This window comes from Bombina bombina, chromosome 4, assembly GCF_027579735.1.
Source record: "Bombina bombina isolate aBomBom1 chromosome 4, aBomBom1.pri, whole genome shotgun sequence".
In the NCBI taxonomy this organism is placed as follows: Eukaryota; Metazoa; Chordata; class Amphibia; order Anura; family Bombinatoridae; genus Bombina; species Bombina bombina.
Window position 1 is genome coordinate 76,776,440 of NC_069502.1, and position 23,177 is coordinate 76,799,616.

A 23,177-nucleotide genomic window follows, 5' to 3' on the forward strand; every position below is an offset into this window, starting at 1 on the left:
TGTGATTGGCTGTAATGCCTGGTAGAGGCGTTGCTGCTTCACGCAATTACACACTCGGTGGAGGCGTTCTTGGTAGGAGAGAGAGGCATATGGGGAGTAACACGAAAGAGGGACAAGTTTTACTTTAGACGTCTGTTTTTAATTTATATATTACGTTGCCCACTTTGGCTTAAAGGAAAATGTAGTTAGTTGTAGTCAAGGTAATCCAGTTCCTTGTGATTAAACAAAGACTTCTGTTTCCATGTTGTCAAACAGCTCTCCACCATTACTGATTGCGCTAAGACACCATTAATTCCTGTGCCTTTACCGTCCTCAAAATGCACTACTGCAGCAGTTTTCAAACACACACAGCAAAGTGCAACAACATTACATAACACAAATCCTTTGTTGGTATTAAAATGTCTAACGTATAAAGCATTTACAAGTCCTTAATCCTTAATCAATACGCATAGTATCAAGAACATTCTTTATAATCACTTTGTTGCTTCAGAACTTGGACAATTGCCTCGGTCCATAAGGGTTAAACAACTGCATGCTTTCATTTTGTTTATGTTTCAGTCATGTTTATAAGGTCAACTAAAAAGCGTATTGGTATTAAAACCAACCTAATTATATCACATGATTATTATATTTAAGTTTCTTCAGGTATCATGTTGTGTTTTCCTTTATCCCGAGTCTATAGACTATGACCATACACAATGTTAAGCTACTTATCAGCAACTGCACAATACAGTTTGATTATTATTATTACGCATTTCTCAGATTTCAGGTTGTCCTTGGTTGCCCTCCAAATGTTCCAAAAAGAAAGTTGAATAATGTGACAACTTCTATTTGAAGAGGTCAGTTAGTAATATTTCATACTGCTGACAGATGCACCACCAGACAAATACATACAACACAATATGTTACATGTAGGAGGCAAATGTAAACTTATAGATTAAGAAGTGTGTTTATGTACCTCAAGTAGGAGCGGCCCCAAGGACTCCTTTTCGATGAGTCCTCCACTGCTGGACGATATATCCGATTTCTGGACATCATCATCAACTCCCAGGGCTTTCTCTGCAACAAGAGAATCAGTCATTATGGTTTTGCAGAAAAGATTTCCCATGATATAAATCTAAAGCACATGAACTTAAAATCAAGCTCGTCAGTGGCTACAATAGGGCACTCTAGCACATCTGGTTCCTCACAGTGACTACTATATGTGTAAAGCAAGGAGGACCTTTTCAGTACTGACAGTAAAACAGCAGACACAAGAATGAAGCAGGTCCACAGTCAAAAATAAATATCTGTGTATACTATTGCAAAATCTTTTAATATTTAGGTAAAGCATTGCTCATTTGAAAACTCAAAAAATAATTAATGATAATAATAGAAAGAAAAAAATATATATATATAATATATATATATATATATATATATATATATATATATATATACACACACAAGCACACACACAGTATATATATATATATGTATGTATGTGTGTGTGTGTAATCCAACTTATCAAGGAAATAATTTGGACACCCCTGCATAATGCAAAACATTTAGCTTTACCCACCCCACATAAAATGGGTATTTCTCCCCTGAATTAATCAGGCTTGCAGAGGCCTCTATCTCCTCACTAACAGAGTTGTGGGAGCTGTTCTCATGAGCCAATCAGCATTAGCCAGAACTACACTAATACTGCAGTGTTAGTTTTAATTAAAAAGCTTTTAAATAATGTTATGGGACCCAACCATCTCCATGCATACATATAAGACATTATATATACATATATATATATATACACACACACACACACAGTATATACACAGACACATACACATATACACACACCTCTCTCTGTACACATCTCATATCCATATTACATTACACAGTTATAATGGAGGCAGAATTTTAGGGGGATAAATGACAATATGAAATGAGGTAAAAATGTGAAAAACTGCTATTTCCATCGTGCCTCTTGGCTACCTAGGGGTCATTAGACATTCAAAGACATCTTTGGAAAGCTATCATTTGAGAAAGACTATTCCACTTAAACGCTGTTGAATCCTACAAGTTAATGTGTCGGTGCATAGAGAAGCACTTACAATAATGGCCTTAAATGCTAAATTTCATTACCTGCCACTCTTAAACTTCCCATCTTTAAAAAGCACTTGCTGTAATACCTTGGAGATGTGCGCTGAATAAATTACAGAACAAAATGATTGTTTATACCTGCAAGTACTCGCTTCCACAAGGGCTCGGAACTGACTTGCTTGGAAAACTCTACAAAATTAACTCATTTAATACCAATATACTGCAATCTATTTCCATTTTCTATTGAACTACAATTTGAACCTCCATTTCCTGATTTTATTTTATTTTTTGTAAATCCAATTAGCATTTTAACTAACATCCCTGATTGTTTTATTGTTGCACACTACTTAATAGAGAAACAATTTAAATGTAAGAAAACTTTCATCAGAAATTTCTGTGCTGCAGGTAGAACTTGCTCATCCACATAAACATTGTGGGTTGATTGTCAGCTCAGGGAAGTCATGAGTAATTTGCTTTATTACCATCATTTGTGTGTACAGAGCTCCCAGGTCTGTTTTATGACTCCGCTTACATAAACATGGCATCATATAAAACAATATACCCCAGCGCAGGCTCACATCACAGGATAGAGCAAAATGCTCTGCTTGCAGACAGATTTCAGATCATTAACATCCACTAAATGGAACATGGAAGTGATACATTTATTTAAATACATCATATCCGTCACATGAACAAAATGATCTTTATTTATTTGCAGAGTTTTCTTCATTATACAGCTTTGCACCAACAACAAAAGGCTCATCCGCCAAGCAGTGCAGTTTTGTCACGGTATCCTCTTATTGGCTGCAGGTGCAAAGTAAATGGGCCGGATTTGATGGCTTACGGTAGTTGCGATTGCGCATTTTATTTTGTAAAAATTAAAAAAACATACAATGAAAATGTTTTGCTTACTACTTTTTTGTTGGTTTTGCAACAATTGTGACACAATGATACAGCACTTCTGTGCCCCTTTAAAAAAAAGTGATCTTTAAAAAGGGACATGAAACATCTCTTACATTTGTGTAAAATCGCGCTTGTCCCATGCTGCAGAGAGACCAAAACGCAAATTCTGTAAAAAAAAAATTTTCAGCAAACCTAGGTTCCAGATTTTGCTTTATGGCCTCTATAGGGAGAGAGCGCAATTTTTACACAGAAACACAATTGTTTTTTATGTTCCTTTAAAGTGACATAATAGTGTAGTAATAAAGAGCGCATTATTATCAAATAAAGTCTGCTCAGGAGTAGGGAATAGCTCAGAGCGGCATATGTACATAGCTGCAAATCACCAGTGTAAATTGTGCAGGAAGTGCATCTGCTGTGGGACATTATTTTAAAGGGACATAAAACACTAAAGAAATGCTAGACACATTATAGATTAACCTGATTAGAATATGTAGATATGTTTAATTTATATTAGTTGTTTACATTTTGAAGAAATAAGTGTAAAGCTTAAAGGGACACTGAACCCAAAAAATAGTATGCAATTTTAAGCAACTTTCTAATTTACTCCTATTTGCAAATGTTCTTCATTCTCTTTGTATCTTTATTTGAAAAGCAAGAATGTAAGTTAAATGCCGGCCCATTTTTGGTGAACAAACTGTGTGGTTGTTGCTGATTGGTGGATAAATTCATCCACCAATAACAAGTGCTGTCCAGGGTGTTGGACTTTCTTTTTCAAATAAAGATAGCAAGAGAATGAAGACAAATTGAGTAAATTAGAAAGTTGCTTAAAATTGCACGCTCTATCTGAATCACGAAAGAAAAAAATTGGGTTCAGTATCCCTTTAACATAAAGTAATGGGAGCTGCTGTGTTGTAACCTAGTTTTCCCTTATCTAATCTCTTCTACTGAGTCCAATAATGGATGACTATAAACCAGTTACAACAGCAAACAGCTATATAGCAGTGCTAGCCTTGTGAAGTTAGAATCTGCACTTTGAATTTTTGCAGGAATTGAAAAGCCTACCATATTCACAGTTAAATTACAGGAAGAATAATCAAACTATACTGCTTTTAAGTCCCTTTAAGGATGTAAATAAGGATACACCTTCATTGCATTCAAGTAATATGAAACCCACATTTTTTCTTTCGTGATTCAAATAGAGCATGCAATTTTAAACAACTTTCTAATGTACTTCTATTAACACATTTTTGTTCTCTTGGTATCTTTTTTTAAAGAGACAGTCTACACCTTAGTCTTACCTCAGATTAAGCTGCAAATGACTAAGGTGTAGACTGTCCCTTTAAGAAGCAGGGACTTATGCTTAGAAGCCCCTATATGGCAGCAGTTTTGCAAGAATGTTATTAATTTGCAAGAACACTAGATGGCAGCACTATTTCATGTCATGTAGTGATCCAGATGCCTACCTAGGTATCTCTTCGACACAGAACAAAGCAAATTTGATAATAAAAGTAAATTGGAAACTTTTATTTTTTAAATGGTCTTTTCTGTCAGAATCACAAAAGAAAAATGTTGGGTTTCATATCCCTTTAAGTTTGGGTCATACCAAACGCGAAGGTTAAATCCTCTATCAGTATATTAAATCATCTCTCTCACCTCCCAGCCATATTCTACAGCTGTTTTTACAAGAGAGCAAGCTGCCACTTTTATTTACTCAACATAATACTAGTTTAACAATTATTATTTGTCTGGCTACAGATCCTATTTTTTTTTTATCTGTGGGATTGTTCAACCACTTGAAGCAGCTTGTTAGAATGCAATCAGATCAAGCCTGGGACTGCCAGCACATTACATAACTGAGCGTAGAGCGGAGTGCAAGAGATGGAAGACAGAGCCAAGACTCTTCAGGAAAGCCGAGTTATTGTGACACAGCGCTGATACAAGGTTTTACGATCTATTTAAAAACAGAAAACAGCCAAGAAGGTGTGGCTTGGCGGGAAAGAGGGTTTGCGGTATGGCAGTCCAAGAAACTTCATGTACAAGTATAAATATAAAGTTCCATACACAGTTTAGTCATTTTAGATCTAGCGGTGCTTTACAAAAGAGATCTAACCGGATCCTAAAAACATCATTCAGTGCGTAGAACTGACCACAGAGTAAGATAAATGCACAGCCATTTGTATATTTAAAAGGGACACAAAACTCCTACTCTTATTCATCCCCAAGTGAACAGAAATTAAAGCCCATGTTCGTCTAATGTATAATAGTGAGATTGTCTTCATTCCTACATCCTTAGACCAGAGGATATAGACTACTGGTTTTCAAACCTGTCCTCAGACCTCCCTAACAGTCCAAGTTTCAGAATTACCTTGGATGAGAGCAGGTAAAATAACCATGTTTACTAGCTCACCCGTGCTTCAGTTAAGATATCCTCAAAATGTGGCCTGTTAGGGAGACCTGAGAGTCGCATGTGGGGGGGAGTGGGTGGGACTGCTGCACTACAGAAAAAAAAAAGGGAAGGAGAGAGGGATCCAAGCGGATGGGGATTTTGGCCCGTGTACAGGAGCTTTAGGACTAGTGTATATATATTTTATACACACACACAGGGATGGAAAAATATCACTGCAGTTTACCAGTAAGGAAAAAATAAATCAACATTAAATATAGGAAAACATCTACTTTCTTACTCATCAACAAGTACAATTTCTTACTTGTCCTCGATGAGTGGAAATTTCCAGCCCTGCCTATTACATATACAAACATATACATACATAAGAAAGGAGAGACACGACTTTATATTGAATATGCTGGTGCATTATGGCTAATAAACCACGTCTTAAAAATGTATTCCTTCAAAACTAGCAGTATTAGCCGTATCAGAGGTTTATATACATATCCAGCCTATAATGTCCATGCTACTGTAATGCCTTTCTTTTCCCTATTACTAAATACATGTATTTAAAGGGATACTAAACACTTTTTGAAATTTCCGATATTTAAACCTCTGCAGCAATTAGATGTGATAATTACAAGCAAAGCTGTCAAAAGTTAGTGCAAAGTATTTTTTTTTCCTTTAGATACTTATGTACCAAGGTTGGCATTTTTAAAGGGCCACTAAAGTCAAAGTTTCATGATTCAACAAAAGCAAAAAAAAAAAGTTTTTAATATCAGAACATGCACATTCTTTTATATACAAGCTCTCTGTTCCTTTAACGTCTCTCGCATACATTACTTATAGGACTACTAAATACAGTAGAGTTGCATAGTAAAGAGACACTGCAATAACACAAATTTCACAAAAGCAGTAGATTTTGTTTTTTTTGCTGCTCCATGTGACATCAACCAATCACAGACTAGTATATGTATACCTGTGAGTTTGTGCACATGCCTAAAAAATTTTTTTACATATAAAAAGATTTAGCAAAATGTAATAATGGAAGTAAATTTGAAAAAGTCTTACAATTATGTGCTCTTTCCGAATCCTGACCGTTTCATTTTGACTCGAGTGTCCCTTTAAGTGTAAAGTAGAGCTGTTTCTAAAGCTATGCAAACAGTGCTGACCATTCCAGTAGCAAGTGCTGATAAGTAGCACAATTGGTAGGGCGCACAGAGTCTGCTACAAGGTTCGATTCCCATGTCGGCTCCCTGCAACCTTAGACAAGTTATTTTATCTCCCTGTGCCCCAGGCAAGAACAATTGTTTATAAGCATTCTACAAGATTCCGTTCACAGCACTGTCTTACCATACAGATAATACTAAGATAAAACCCATATGAAGACATATTCTTTTGCCTGGGTGTTGTTTCCAGCACTATAATGCCCAGTCAAGAGGTGATTCACATTTTATTGATGTAACAGTAAAAGCTTGCTCTGTTTGCAGGTTTGAGTGCTGCAGATAGAGTTATCATTTCACCGTATAAAACCAATCGCCCTGGGGTATGGCACAGTAACAGTTCATATGAGGACAGAGGCAAGTCACGGGGGAGGACAGTAATACATTTACATTACAAAAGGAGTTATATCACCAGCCGAGCAAACACACATACACAGCAATGCTTATGTACAATACTTATCATCAGCTCTTACTGCATTCAATAGGTTTCTTTTCCATATCAAACAGTGTATTTTAAAAAGGAATCTTTCTTTTTTAAAGGGATATCAAACAGTATTTATATGCTAGACATAGTGATGTATTCAAAGCAAAGATTAACCTTAGAATAAGTAGATGATTGTTATCTTAATTATATTAGTTGTTTAAATATTGAAAATTTGAGTCTAAGTTTCATTTCTATGAAGTACTTTAGTTTCTATAAAATTATGGGCGCCGCTATATTTGAACGAGTTTTCTGTTTATCTCTGTGCAAACAAGACTATGTGAAACCTTTTTAAATAATCCGGTTCCACACAGCCTTGCCTGGACAATTCTTTTACTGCCTGTTTTACATATGTCCCTACTTGTTCTCAACAGGAAGGATAAGGGGGCAACTTAAGTTAAAACACGGCGCAGCTTTTAGTAAACAGTGGAATTTAGAAAAACAAAAATGTTCATTTACAGGAAACTGGGACAAAATAAATAATGAAAGTATATTGCAAAGCTTAGTAACTACACATATAATTAAATATTTTATATTACAATCTCTGTGTTTACTATGCCTTTTTTTTATTGTAAACAAGTATATATTGAAAAATATAGTAAATATTATAGCTGAGAAGAACATAATATTAACAGTTCAAAATCAGTGTAAGGCCATAGAACATTCCTTGGTACAAATCATGTTTGTTAAACACTAGAAAGTGTTTTATGTTAATTTCCATAGTCTGAATGTCCACAATTTTATATCACCAAGTAAAAGAGTAGAAAAAAAAATACAATGTTAAATGCTTGCAGATCTACATGAACAAAAAGAAGAAATAGACCATAAATGGTTAGCGAAAAAGATAAAAATACAAAATAAAAGTAAAATGTTTATTCAAATAGAAAACAATCTCAAATTAAGTAGTTATTGCATAATAATGTCATTGCCTTTTTAAGTAGATTTTACTATAATACATAAATCAAGATTTTATTATTAGGCTTAGATGGATTGTCCCTTTCCAAGCATAATGCTGTGGGAGATCTCCTTCCAACTAACATTCATAAAGTGATATCACTTCTCATAAAAAAAAATCCTGCTAGTTTTAATTTACAGATTGAACTTCAAAGATAAAGATACCAGAAAGGTTTTTATTTTAGCTTAAAACATAAACTCTGTCCAAGTCACTACCCAATGCTTCTATTCGATACGACTGTCGCATAAACAACTCTCATAGATGTGCCTGTCTAAACCTCCCCTCTGTGCATGTTACAGTATCCAGACCATGTACAATAAAAGCGTGTGTATGGGCAGGGGCAGAACTGCCATTGGTGCAGCAGGTACAGTGGTACCAGGACATATGTCTTTAATAATGCCCCGCAAGAGGCGATCCTAGTAGGTGCTGGGCCCCTATCGTCTGCTTTGTGGTAAACTCTTAAGTACCAAGTCTCTGGATGCACCGAACCCTTCTACCCAGATATACTGGAGAATCTCTCCACTTACCCCGTCTTCACGGCTAGGCTATGAGCTCTTTTCAGGTACTAGCCGTTAGGGAGACCCCTCTCATAGGCTATCCACGGTCAGGTCGGCTCAAGCTTGGAGTCCTTCTGCTCCCACAAGCCTTACGTTCAGCCGCTTGAAACCCTCCACCACCTGGCTCACTCCAGCTCCTGCTGTGACGTCATCCAATGCCGCCGACTTCTCTGGGGTAAGTGGTGATGATGAAGACTGAAGGTCCGTTAACCGGTACGTGTCAACCTTAAAGACTGCAGACGCTGACTTCGTCAAATACCATCTTAGGGGATAACTGCTGAAACGCGTAAGCTTATCAGTGATGAGGGTATATGCAGCCTTTTTATTATTTTGTTCCTGTTTTAACTAATCGCTTAATTAAGCTGAATAAATAGAAATTTTGTTCAAACTGCTACTCCGGACTCCTTTCTTTACAGTGGTACCAGGGCCAAAGTGCCGCCAGCCAGTCTATACATACTGTAGGTGTGTGCAGAATGTGTACAATCCTAATACATAGGAGCCTTTTATCTAAATATTCAAAATTATACAGAGCCACATGTATATTGTTACTATTGCTTACTACTAACTTATTTTTCATCCCCAATAAAATGTTTGCACCAGGGCCCTTTGTTAAATAAGCACCTACAATGTGAATTGCCTTTGATTTAAGTGTGCGCTGAGAAACGCTCACCGGTAGTAACGGATTATGCATATGCAGCACGTGCACTAGAGCGAGCGTACACACTTGGCTAGGGAACAAAACCCTTTCCTATGGTCGTTCTGACCAGTCGCCATACAAGCACCTTTTACTTTCTCTGCTTGGCCATATAATGTCACTGAGGGAAAATAACCCAATCTATAAACATACGTCTCATACTGGGTTGAAAAAGGATATGGGCCTTGCTAATGAAATCCCATGGACAATATTCTTGCTCCAATTGCCGATTTACATATCGGGTAACATCTAATGTCAGAATCTCGTATTCTACAAAGGAAATAAAATCCAATCTCCCTGCCAGCACACAACCTTTCATACCTAAAACCTGGTTTATATTGGGGAAGATATTGACTCTGCTAATGAGTATTTGCATGAATCTCAGGCATTACACACAATATTGTTTAATACATACAATGAATCACTGTATTACAAAAAGGTACTTAAAAAGGCCTTAAACTTCTGGGCACAACTACAGTAACATGGTTACAACTCATCATTGTTCCTGTTTTTACTCCAATGACCCCTGCTCACGTCTACTGTTCTCTTATTTTAATAACTTACAGGTGCCGATAGCCAAGCTCCATGTCTTTATACTGGGCACCACCATCTTGGAGGACAGGTACCCTTGCACTCTGTGACAGAAGCAGTGCACATTTACAGAGCAGTGACATTTGCTGGCATTCGAGAGCTGTATTGTGCACTTCGGGTTACCATGCATTAAACAGAGCTGGAGCTTCTTTACATGATTGCAGTGGCTGCATTGTTCTAAATCAGCAGTTGACAACCTTTTTGGGTCACTGTGCCAGAGTAATAATAATAAAAGCCTGAGCATCAAATTAGTCTGCTGGCCCTGCAACCATTATGTTAGCCACATTGCCACGTGCTATTAGTCCTTCTGTCACCCTATAGCCATATCAGACCTTAAGTCTTAGTCACCAAGCCAAAAATTCCTCTGTCAGTCCTTTTGTCATCATGTACATCCACAGTGAGAGTGCTGACCATGTGTCGTCATCCTGGGGGTCCCCTTTCTGATCCAGATCCTAAGGACGCCCTAAACTGCAGTCTCCTTTCCCATCGCTGTCTCCTTCTTACAAGCTCTGTGAGGTCACCATGGGCGCACGCAGTGACCTCAACATGGGCATGGGAATTGCCTGGTAATGCAGAAAATCATGCTGCTAGGGGGCTGGGGGAGAGGGATTTGCAAGCCCCCAGCTCATTTACAGAGACAAATGGCCCCTAATTTGAAAGAGGAGCCCTTTGTGCAAAACTTTTAGTAATGTGTGAAAAAATGCTGTAAAGTAAAAATGTTTTAAAAAATAGAAATGTAGTGTTTATGTTGACCAATTAACAAACTGCACAGTGAGTGAACAGAAGAAAAAGCTAAATCAAATCAATATTTGGTGTGAAAACTCTATGCCTTCAAAGCAGCATCAATTCTTGCATACTTGAACATAGGTTTTTTAACCCCTAGCGCCATTCCTAATAGCACTGGGCTTTAACGCTGTTAGGATGGCATGGAATGTGGATGGCATGGAATGTCCCAACTTTTTTGGCGCCCTGCTCCTTCCTGCTTTGACGAAAGGAAACATCCGAATGGGGGACTTGCCTATCATTGTAGGCAGCCTCCCAGGATCCGGTCCCAGTATTGGAATCATGTAATCGACCCAACAATCAGATGACTTCCTGTTTCCTCTTAACATTCCAATCATTAACACTTGCCCCAGTCCTGAAGGCAGGTAGATTGTTCCAAAGGCTAGGCAGGTAGATTGTTCCAAACAACTTGGAGCACTAACCACAGTTTTTCTGGGTGATTTAAGCAGACTTGAAACTATTGTGTTACATGTAAAATTGATGATCAGTATTAGCACCTGTTTGGTACAATTGTTTAATCATGCACCGACTATATATGCCTACAAAATCCCTGACTTTGCACCTAAAGCATTGATGCGTTATTTAAAGCAAAGGGTGGTTACACCAATTATTGATTTGATTTAGATTTTTCTTCTGTTCACTTAGTTTTTGCTGCATCCTTTTTAAAACATCAGTTCTCACTGACAAATATGTTTTAAACACTGACTTACTAAGAGAGTAAATAAACCCTTGTGCTAAACTCAAACAATGTGTAGTTAAAACACCTCTGTCATGGAAGGATCTTCATAAAAGATAAACCTAAAATAAATGTAAACTGTCTTCCCAGAAACTGGCCTGAGTACTTGTCACTGCCTCTTACAGTAATTCTGTGTGTACGTGCAAACAATGCAGCAGGCAGCACAAATAACCTCATCTTTACAGCTTATTAGACAGGTTAACAACATCTTCTGTGTAAAGTGTAGGCTAAGGTCTATGACTAGGTTTGTACCAGGCTTGCTCCCTCCAAACAGTAACATAGATTGTGACAGCAGATAGAAATATTGGCCAATTAAAGGGACCTTTTATTTTTTTTCTAAAGTATAAGTTTAAAGGGACATTTGTTTTTTATTTCGGCACGGTTACTAGCATATAACTATGAATTAAATACTCCATAATTCATACAGAGCATATCATTTTAGTTTTAAATTTACTTCTATAATTAAATTCACTTTATTTTCTCTCTTTAAAGAAAATTTCAATATTTATCTTTAGTTTTAATTTGGGGAATTTACATCTGATTCAGGGATCATAAAACTGATCAAGGGACATAAAACTCCATTTTTAAAATTTACTTCTATGATCAATTTTGCTTCATTTTCTTGGCATCTTTTATTGCTGGAACAGCAATGCACTACTGGGAGCTAGCTGAACACATCCATAAACAAATGACAAGAAGTACTGTGTATATATATGCAGCCACCAACCAGTAGCTACCTCCTCCTAGCTCCTGAGCCTAGGTATCTTTGTCAACAAATTATATAAAGAGAACAAAGCAAATGAGATAATAGCAGTACAATGAAAAGTTGTTTAAAATGGTATTCTCTATCTGAACCATGAAAGACAAATTTGTGAGTTTCATATTCCATTAACACACAGCTGCACAACCAAAAAAAGTGCTTCACTCACGTTTCAATTGGCACATGGGAAGTGTCATTGTCGGCTTTTAAAAATCATTCTATCTTTTGCCAAAGTCAGCTGCTGCTTGTGATTTCCATGGCACAGTGTGAAGTGTCACTTCACCCGCGCCTCCCCTTATACATTTTAGCGCCTCCCCTTATACACTCTAGCGCCTCCCCTTATACACTCTAGCACAGCGGTCGCCAACCAGTGGTCCATGAGAAGATGTTGGTGGTCCTTGACACCATCAAGCAAGAATCAATCTCCTCTGATGGTGTTACCCCCTTCGCTCTGCAACTCCCTACAGTGCCTGACTGGACATCAGCGTAAACCGACAGAGGAGAAGTTAAATTACAATCTCCCTATGCAAATTGTGTAGTTAGATTGTATTTTTAACTCCTCCCACCTGGCGTGCTGCTCAGAAAAAGAGGTTTCCATTCTAAAGCAAGCAAAGGTTGGTATAGTCTTGGCTTGGAATAGTGGAATTAAAGTATATAAAAAAGAAAATCTTAAAAAAACTATTTCTCTCTTATAAACACATAGAGGTTTGTACCTTTTTTTTAAAAAAAAATCATGTTAGTGGTCCACGGGATTCAAAATTGTGAGTTTAGTGGTCCCTGAGGTCTGAAAGGTTGGTGACCCCTGCTCTAGCACTTCCCTTAAACACTCTAGCGCCTCCCCTTATACACTGACTCTAGCACCTCCCCTTATACACTCTAGCACCTCCCCTTATACACTCTAGCACCTCCCCTTATACACTCTAGGGCACCAATTTAAAAACCACAGTTCAATACATATAACCAGGAGGTGGAATAAACACAATACTTTACTAATCAGAGAAACAATCAGGAGGCAAAAGTTACAGTTAAAGGGACATAATATTTAATATTTTCAGAGAAGCTTTCAAAATATACTATAGAGTTTTGTTTTTCATAATGTATCCTTTTAAAGATAAAAATATTCTTATGTGTCCTCTGCAATTTTTTGATTATTGTAGGACTAGCTGCATAAAGACCCTAACCATGTGCCGCTAGCTCCTCAGATTTCTACCTGGCTCACAATAAAATAAATTAGTCAAGGCTTGAATTATTATTATCACACAGCAGCAGTGCTCAGTTTACAGCAGCAAGTAGGGGCTCGCAGAGTTTCAAAGACAAACCAGGAATTCCCCAGCTGAGAAATCCAGATCCAAAGCTCCTGATAGTCTACATTATTCTATGTATATCTATATACATTCTTGTCTGCTACTATATAGTTTGTTGACTCATTAATATTCTTGCTGGTTTGTAAATTTGAAATAAATGTGTCACCCTCTGGTTTATACAAACATGTCTGCAAAGGTTTTTAGCCATTTAATTGTCAAATTATTCCTGAATAAGAAGATTAAGGGCTCTATTTATTAAAATGGAAACTATACAGATAGAGCATGCAATTTTAAGCAACTTTCTAAATTACTATTATCATCATCAATTTTTCTTTGTTCTCTTGGTATCTTTATCTGAAAAAGCAGGAATGTAAGCTTACGAGCCTGGCCCATCATTGGTTCAGCACCTGGTTAGCACTTACTGATTTGTGGCTAAATGTAGCGACCAATCAGCAAGCACTATCCAGGGTTATGAACAAAAAATGGGCCAGCTTTTATGCTTACATTCCTGCTTTTTCAAATAAAGATAACAAGAGAAATAATTTTTTTTTATAAAAGAAGTAAATAAGAAAGTTGCTTAAAATTACATGCTCTATCTGAATCATGAACTATAGCACATATAAGCTGGACATAGCATCTAATAATAAATAGCACTGATAAAAGGGTACAAGCCCAGGTGTTCCTGGGAGCTCAGTTACCAACTACCATACCCCCAATGGCAGGCCTGTAGATGGACAATGTCTGACAGCGGGAGCGAGCTACATTGAGTATAATGGCGCGATCAGGCTGGGCTGTGACTAGACAGCTGCCCAGATGCGCTCAGTGAAAAAAACAGACCCGCTCAATAGAGCACAGAGGGTGGGTCTGAAAAACCCTCTTTTTTAATAAAAATGTTACCGCAATATTATGTTACATAAAGCTAGCACTAATATAATGTTATATAATTCTACACTATGTGCAGAATTATATAACATTATTTTCTAGGTTTACTGGCACTTTAAAGCTACAAAGTTTCCCTGAAGTACACAGAGCTAAATTACTTTTGATTTGTGCATAGGGGTCAGCAATACATAAAATCAATCTACTTGCTAATTGCTGTCACAAATAGAACATTATTTATTGCATTATGATAAATTTTAGACATTTGCAAAACATTTCACCAAAGCTGCTATATTTGACGATTTTTTTATTTAAATATTTTAATTTTCCCCTTTCATGGGCATAGAAAAGAACATTTAAAAAAATTATAGTTCAGGCACATCAGTTAAATGTTCACAACAACAAACCTTGAGTAGAAAGCTATGCAGTATATGAGACTAGTATCAATATTCTCTAGCAGTGGATAATAATACTCTGACCATTAGGTGGCACTGTTACACATGTATAAAACTGCACGTAAAGTGACATAATAAAAAAAACTTATAGTCCACTCCTCAGTACCAGGGAGGGTATTTGCAATCCAGTAAATATATGAGCATATTAAAACTTAAAGCAAATAAATAAATCTAGCACTAATATTCCCGCATGTCCTTTCTTTGTCAAGTGGCAGTATATATATATATATATATATATATATATATATATATATATATATATATGATACTAGGGCTAGGGGGCACTCAGAATGCTAATGGGTACCGTATTATGTGCTAGCAATCCAAAAAATTATATATAAAATATTAGAAAGAGCTCTACCATATTTTAGAGAGCTAAAGCGGATTACAGGCTGCACCATATCACACCCACACTTAATTAATAAAGGGGATATCCTAAACAGGTATGCTGAACATATATATATTTATTAAAAACAAAGCCAAAAACAAATACTGTGAAAGTGGCCAATAACACAATTCAAGTGTAGTGCACTACCAACAGGTAATATTACTAGCATGCTATGGATTTTTGAGCCGGCTCATAAAAGTTCATCTCTGCTACCGGGCACTTGAGTGTTAATACACGCTCCAGTTGTTAGTGAACAAAATGCCGTCCTTGATTCTCCTTAATTATTTTATTACTGATCCAGGACCGGATTTAAAAGATATATGCGAGAGTCAATGTGTGGCAAATAAACAACCAGTTGCTCCAATCACATATGCTGCATTACAGCAATCCTCAGGGTGCAAGGCCTACTGCTGCACGGCTTACCTTCACTTCATTCACACACTCAACGGGTATTACCAGACAGGATCCCTTCCGCGGTGTGTCTCACTGTGATGTGTACGGCCGATGCAGCTCTTCACTTGCCCAGATTGTAACACTTGATATTGTTATCCCCAACCTCACAGCTGTTTCACCATGCTGGCGTCCTCCACGCTGTGTCTGTTCCAAACATTACGCGTTTCGCCCCCCCCCCTTTCCGGACTGAACTCAGGGCTTCATCAGATGTGTCAGGTTAGACAGCTTGAGCTGGATTTTAAACACTTGTGCGGATACATTGTTACAACCCCTTCTAAGGTTTCTTAAAGGGGAATGATATCATGCATGTTAATACATTGGCTACAAATTGATAAATGGCATTTAAATATAAACAACTAAACTATACATTTATGGCTATTTACAATTTCCAAACTTTTGTGTTATGGAAATTACAATACAAATGATGACAATCAGCACTAAAATTTCTACTTTAACATCGATTAGCAGATAAGTAGTTCACTATATCATACAGAGCTACAATTTGTATTGCTTTATTCCTAGACACATGATAAAACATGTATCTTTTTCACAATGTTTAGTAGGATTACAGAGTATTTACAGAAAACAAGAAAATTCAATTTTTTCATTCAAGCCCAGAGGAGAGAGGGTGTTGAGTCTATACATCCAACGTGACTCATGTTGGAGTAATAGTTGATCAACATTACCCCCTCTCCTTCTGGGCTTGATATGCTCAATACCTAGTACTCTGAGATGAGAGGAGTCAGAGTTGTGCATTTTTTGGAAATGTCTAGCCACAGGGCTATCTGACTCTTTATCCTTAATGCTATCTCTGTGTTCTCTCACTCGTTCCTTTAGTTCTCTGTAGTTTTCCCAATGTAAAATTTGGGGCACGAGCAGTGTAACATATAAATAACATTTGTGGTATTACAGATTATTCTTTCAGTCACGTTGGATGTATCCCCTTTATTAATTAAGTGTGGGTGTGATATGGTGCGGCCTGTAATCTGCTTTAGCTCTCTAAAATATGGTAGAGCTCTTTCTTTCTAATAATATATATATATATATATATATATATACACACACACACACACATATATATATATATATACACACACACACACATATATATATATATATATACACACACACATATATATATATATATATATATATATATATATATGTGTGTGTGTGTTATTTTTTTTTTTTTTACTTTACTTTTAACCCTTATCTGTAAAGTGTACTAAGTGAGCATGTTTTTAGTGAAGTGGCAGCAATATATGAAAAAAACAAAAGCTGTTTAACAGGAGAACATGCTGAAATGTTATGCTTTCTGCACTATAATGTTTTTCTACTTAACTGGGAGTCCTGAAGAATTGTGTAGTGTTTAGCTTTGCAGTAGTGACTTAAATTTTATTTTCTATCAGTGTGCAGTTTAAAAGGGATTTATGCCATTTTTCTATGTTTTGGGAAGCAATTTAATAAGTTAATTTTCAAGCACTTTATTTGTCCCAGGTGTTTACTTTTAATGTTTAACATTTTAATAAGCATGTTCAGTTTATACCAGATTTGTGTAGAAATTGTGTTGATTTTTCAAAACTTTAAATGTACAAAATATTGACCCCTGTTATTGGCCTGAAAGGCGGTCAGTAATCGGCATCGGTCCTGAAAAAACTATATCGGTCTATCCCTACTTTTTCAGTTCTTTTGACAGACTTGCATTTTAGCCAATCAGTGCTGACTCCTAAGTAACCCCACGTGCATGAGCACAATTTTATCTATATGGCACACATGAACTAACACCCTCTAGTTGTGAAAAACAATCAAAATGCATTCAGATAAGAAGCAGCAATGCACTACTGGGAGCTAGCTGAACACATCGGTAAGCCAATAACAAGAAGCCTATATTTGCAGCCACCAATCAGCAGCTAGCTCCCAGCTCCTGAGCCTACCTAGATATCATTTTCAAAAAAGAATGGCAAGAGAATGAAGCAAATTTGATAATAGAAGTAAATTGAAAAGTTGTTTAAAATTGCATGAATTTAAGTTCCATGTCCCTTTAAATCCTCAAAAAAAAAGTAACTGAATACCTGTTGGTACAAACTGTCCTTAACCTCAGCACCACTGCATCAGCATAATTGTCATATACAGTAGTTAGTTGTTGGTGATTGGAAGCACCACCTGGCTTGTACCTTTTTTTTGTTTGCACCAAGGGGAGACTGGAGGATAGATAATTACAATTTGACCCATGGGAGTCTGAAATATATATTTAGTTGAAATTATTTTTATTGATTTTATAAGCATATTACAAAAACATATTTAAACAGTAAGGGTGGTTATCCGCAGTTACACATCTCCTGCTGACAAATGCTGTGACCATCTTTTTCTTACCCCTATTAACCTTTTCACAGCAGGTAAGATCTAATGAGTTCAGGATTGTCCCACCTTTCAATATGTAAGATAATAAACATAACATCAGAAATTAAAAGCACACCCCCTCTCCCTCCCCCCCCCCCCAGGTGTTTCCATACTCTGCAAGTATCTTTCCTATATTTAGTATAACGTATTATCTAACTATCGCTATTGAAATCAGTCATAGTCAATACGTCTCTTGCGTCCAGGTACCAAGAGTCTAACTTTATAGGTTTCTACTATTCTCTTCAAGTCTACCTCTCACTACTTCTCTCTCTTACTCAGGTCCCTCTTGATTGGAACCTTTCATGATCCAATAGAACCATACTTTTTGAAATTGTTCCGTATTCCCTTGTGCCCATGCTGCTAGTTCTGACATTAGGTAGGTGTCCTTAATTTTATCTAATACTTCCGCCCACCCTGGGGCTCCAACTTTCCAATGCCTAGCTATGCAAATACGAAGACAGGTACACAAAGTCTTAATAAAAGTATTGGTCGCTGAATTCAGTGGTCGCACCCTCTCATGCAAAAGTGCTTGGGATATTGTTAACTCGATCCTTTCGTCTAATGTGTCGCTAAGGAGGTTCGACAATTTCTCCCATAATGGCTTTACTGTTGAACAGTCCCACCACCTGTGTCTATATGTGCCTTTCTCTCCACAACCTCTATAACATAGGGCACTGTTTAGGGAGGGAATGTGAGCTGTCCGTTCTGGTGTAAGGTACCATCTAAAGGCCACTTTTAAGCAATTTTCCTTCATATCTGCACTAAGCAGACCTTTCCCAGTTTCTGAGAAAACCTTTTCCCAAGTTTCCTTTTCCTTTACTTCCCCTACATCTCTCTCCCATCTCTCCATAATAGGAGCCTTAAGAGTATCTTTCTTTCCCTGCAGCATCATGTAGATCTGAGAAATGACATGTTTCCCCCTGGAATGAGTGTTGCATAGTCTTTCTAGTAAGGTCAATGGTTGTTTTAGTCTGTCAGCCATGTATTTAGAAATAGCTGACGAGATTTGTAGATAGAGAAACCAGTTCAAAACGTCAGGTTGAATCTTATCTTTTATCTGATTAAAAGCGAGTATATACTTAAAGGGACACTCAAGTCAAAATTAAACTTTCATGATTCAGGTAGAACATGCCATTTTAAACAACTTTCCAATTTACTTCCATTAAAACAAATGTGCACAGTCTTTTTATATTTACACTTGTTGAGTCATCAGCTCTTACTGAGCATGTGCAAGAATTTCATATAATATACGTATATGCATTTGTGATTGGCTGATGGCTGTCACATAATACAGGGGGAGTAGAAATAGACATAACTTTGAAATTTGTCAGAAAAAAAAAATCTACTACTCATCTGAAGTTCAGACAAAGGCCTGATATTTAAAACCTCGCCGGCATGGAGAGAAATCACACAAAATCTTGTATTGTAATGTCGGAGTCTCTGTTTCACATAAAGTATACTACATAGCAAACATTTCTCAAGATAAAATTTGTGTTTTTAAAAAAAAATTAAGGGCCTCATTATACTGACGAGACTTCTAAGAATATCGGCGAGGTTTTGAATATCAGGTCCTAAGTGCTATTGCACTGTCTTTTTATTGTGCATTTGCTGGTTATGCAAATCTACTGTATTTACTGGTCATTTAAAAGGGGCTTTGGTCACTTTTAAAGTGAATGTAAGGTTAAGCAATCTGGAACACTGCTACACATAGCTATTGTCTCCTAAACGTAGTCGCTAAGTCTTTTTGTTTTTTTTTAAATCATCAGATTTTATTTTAGTTAAATTCTAATTTCTTTACTGTGTCTTCGTAAACTCATGCAGTTGCCGTTAGAGACCCCAGATTGCCAATACAGAGCTGAGGCTCTACTTGTTTTTATGTGTCCATAATAAAGAATAGCTTTTTATCTTCAAACGTTACCCTGGCTGCTTGCTCCTTCCTGTTTGATTGTGAAGCCCGGAAGTCACTGGAGATTTGCTGAATTTTTTGCACCTTGGACGTAGGCGCTCTTGTTGGGCTCCAAACAACGGAAGTGCAGGTACAGAGAGAAGTGCTAACGCTGAAGACACGCTGCTCGATGTCACGGACCCCCGGATTGGTAAGCGCCGCTTTTTCTGTTTTTCACTGTCTTCGTAAACTCCTCCGAAGAGATACTTCCTGGTTTTCCTATGTCTGATGTATAGAGCGGACCCACCCGCTCTATACGTAGCTCTGAAGCGCGCTCCCGATAGCACACCTGACCTATCCGAGTGAACGGCGCGTATAAACTTATGTATATATGGCACAGTGTGTACACATTGTATACAGTGTCAGCGTACTGTGTGTCTCCCCCACCCCCGCTCTTGTCCTAAATGCGCACAACATTAAATAAATGCACTAACTGTATAGATATTATTGTCCTCTTGCCTTCATCTCCATGTTGAATACGCTGCTGTTCTAAGAGGACTCCTCTTGTGCTGACAGCTGCAGTACCAGCCTCTCTCCCTACATCTTGCCCCTCAATGTCGTTACCCGGAATAACATAGTTATTCAATGCGTGCTATAGAGCATGTGTGTCGCATGAAGCGCATCACTTCTGAATAGGGAGAAAATGATCTAACGCATGCGCAGAAGAAGAGCATGATGTATCTAAAAAGGGGTTGAACGCCGGGGGGGGGGATTGGCAATAGTTGCTGTCAATCATTGTAATTGAGAGGGACAAAAATGGCGGGCGGAGGAAGCGCGGCACGAAAACAAAGATTAAAAGGGTATTTTTTAACATTTATTTATACAATTTGGAAAATTGATTAATTAAAGTACCCCTAATTTGAAATGGAAGACATCATTTCGTTAACCACTATAGGTGACTTTACATTCACCCTAATACTATTAATATGCACTACTTACTTCAATATATTAAAAGTACATTAAACTCTTGTGTGTAAAAATTGTACTTCTCCCAATGCTGCAAATCAACAGGCAATTTGTAGCATTTAAAAAAAAAAACAACAGATTTTGCTTTTTTGGTCATTCTAGGAAGCATGAGACAGGCCCAATTTTTATGTCCTTTAAAATATGTTTTTAACTTTTGAGTCCATTTAACAAGATAGTGACTATAAAATAAACATGTTATAAATGATTACTTTTAATATTTCTTTATGAAAAATGCAGCGATGGCAGCACTTTGACAAAAAATATTAAACACTTTTCCATGCGATTTTATTTATTATTATTTTGTTTAATGAAGACCGAGGCACATGGACTAGTCGACCGGCAGTGAATTGCGTCATGTCTCTGACATATGGTTGTGTATTCAGCACTCTTGAAAAGGAACGAGTCGACATAAAAAGGTGATTCAAAAAATAAATAGCACTGCCGACAGAATCAGGATGTGGAGGAGATTAGTGAAGTGATAATCTGTGTTTGCAGTTTTGCCACCTGTTTATCATGTGACTATAATGCAACATTCAAATGCACAGAAGAGAACAGGCTTGTAGTGACCATACCAAAGGTATTCATGTTATTTTTAACTCTCTATTAGAACTAAGGTATTCTCTAGCCAGAGTTCTCCAAACCACGGGTCAGGACCCATTACTTGGTTGCAACACCATGTTTACTGGGTCTTGACTTGAGTGTATGCTGTATGAGAGTTGGTGGTGTGGTTGTTGTAAAAGAATGTGTGTGTTGTAATATGAGAGTGTCTGTATGTGTTGAATGCGAGTGTGTGTGGTATGTGTGTTGTATGAGAGGTGGGTGTGTTGTATGGGAGTGTGTATTGTACGAGAATGTGTGTGGTGAGTGTGTGTTGTATGAGAGTGTGTGTGGTGAGTGTGTGTTGTATGAGAATGTGTGTGGTGAGTGTGTGTTGTATGAGAGTGTGTGTGGTGAGTGTGTATTGTATGAGAATGTGTGTGGTGAGTGTGTGTGTGGTGAGTGTGTGTTGTATGACAGTGTGTGTGATGTGTTTATTGTATAAGAGTGTGTGTGATGTATGTGTGTTGTATGAGAGTGTGTGTGGTGAGTGTGTGTTGAATGCGAGTGTGTGTGGTATGTGTGTTGTATGAGAGGTGGGTGTGTTGTATGAGAGTGTGTATTGTACGAGAATGTGTGTGGTAAGTGTGTGTGTGGTGAGTGTGTGTTGTATGAGAATGTGTGTGGTGCGTGTATGTTGTATGAGAGTGTGTGTGGTGAGTGTGTATTGTATGAGAATGTGTGTGGTGAGTGTGTGTGTGGTGAGTGTGTGTTGTATGACAGTGTGTGTGATGTGTTTATTGTATAAGAGTGTGTGTGATGTATGTGTTTTATGAGAGTGTGTGTGGTATGTGTGTTGTATGAGAGTGTGTGTGGTGAGTGTGTGTTGTATGAGAGTGTGTGTGTGTGCTATTGCCTTTTAAAACACTTTGAAGTTTGACTACAATCAGGAATAAAGTACGCACAAATTTTACTTGTTTTTCCAAAAATTGCAGCTATTTTGTTGTATATTATTTTAAGTTCAAGCATAAAAATAGGGCTGTGAAGGTATAAGGTATCATGGCACTGGGTCTCGGGGAAAAAGTTTGAAGAACCCTGCTCTAGGCAGTTGTTTGGTGTCCGAACTAAAGTACCCATAGGACCAAAAACTTTATTTATTTAAAAAGATTATTTATAATTAAAAGGACAAAAAAATGATCAATCATACAATGCACTAGTGTAGAACTAGATTACTGCATTTTTTTTGCAGAGAACTATGTATTTAACCTGTCTAAACACACAATCTAGAGGGACTATAAACTCAAAATGAAAACTCATTATTTAGATGGATCATGCAATTTTAAATGACTTTTTTTTTAAGTTTAGTCTTATTATCTAATTTGCTTTGTTCTGTTTGTTGAAAAGCATACCTAAGTAGCCTCAGGTCTTGCAATATACTACTGGGAGCTAGATGGCCATATATCCCTGTTGTCATTGGCTTAACCAATGTGCCCAGCTAGCTTTCAGTAGTTTAGTGCTGCTCCTAAAACGAAGGACACTAGGAGAATAAAGCAATTTTGATACTAGATTTAAATTGGAAAGTTATTTAAAAGTGTATGCTCTATCTGAATCATGCAAACAATAAGTGTTTTTTGTCCTTTTAAGTCAGCTCCAGAGGGACAAAACACTTGCTCCTAAACTGAACACCACTGGTGATTAT

The 23,177-nt window shown here is 37.3% G+C and overlaps 1 protein-coding gene across 5 annotated transcripts in view; it reads right to left on the bottom strand.

The window, feature by feature from the left end:
- The window catches only part of NCOA1 (nuclear receptor coactivator 1), a 581,392-nt gene that overhangs the window by 158,129 nt on the left and 400,086 nt on the right, over positions 1-23,177 (bottom strand). For all 5 annotated transcript variants that reach the window (XM_053709523.1, XM_053709524.1, XM_053709519.1 and 2 more), the window contains exon 4: positions 959-1,059. In XM_053709523.1, coding sequence (XP_053565498.1) covers positions 959-1,059 — 101 coding nt within the window. The remainder of the gene's footprint in view (positions 1-958; positions 1,060-23,177) is intronic.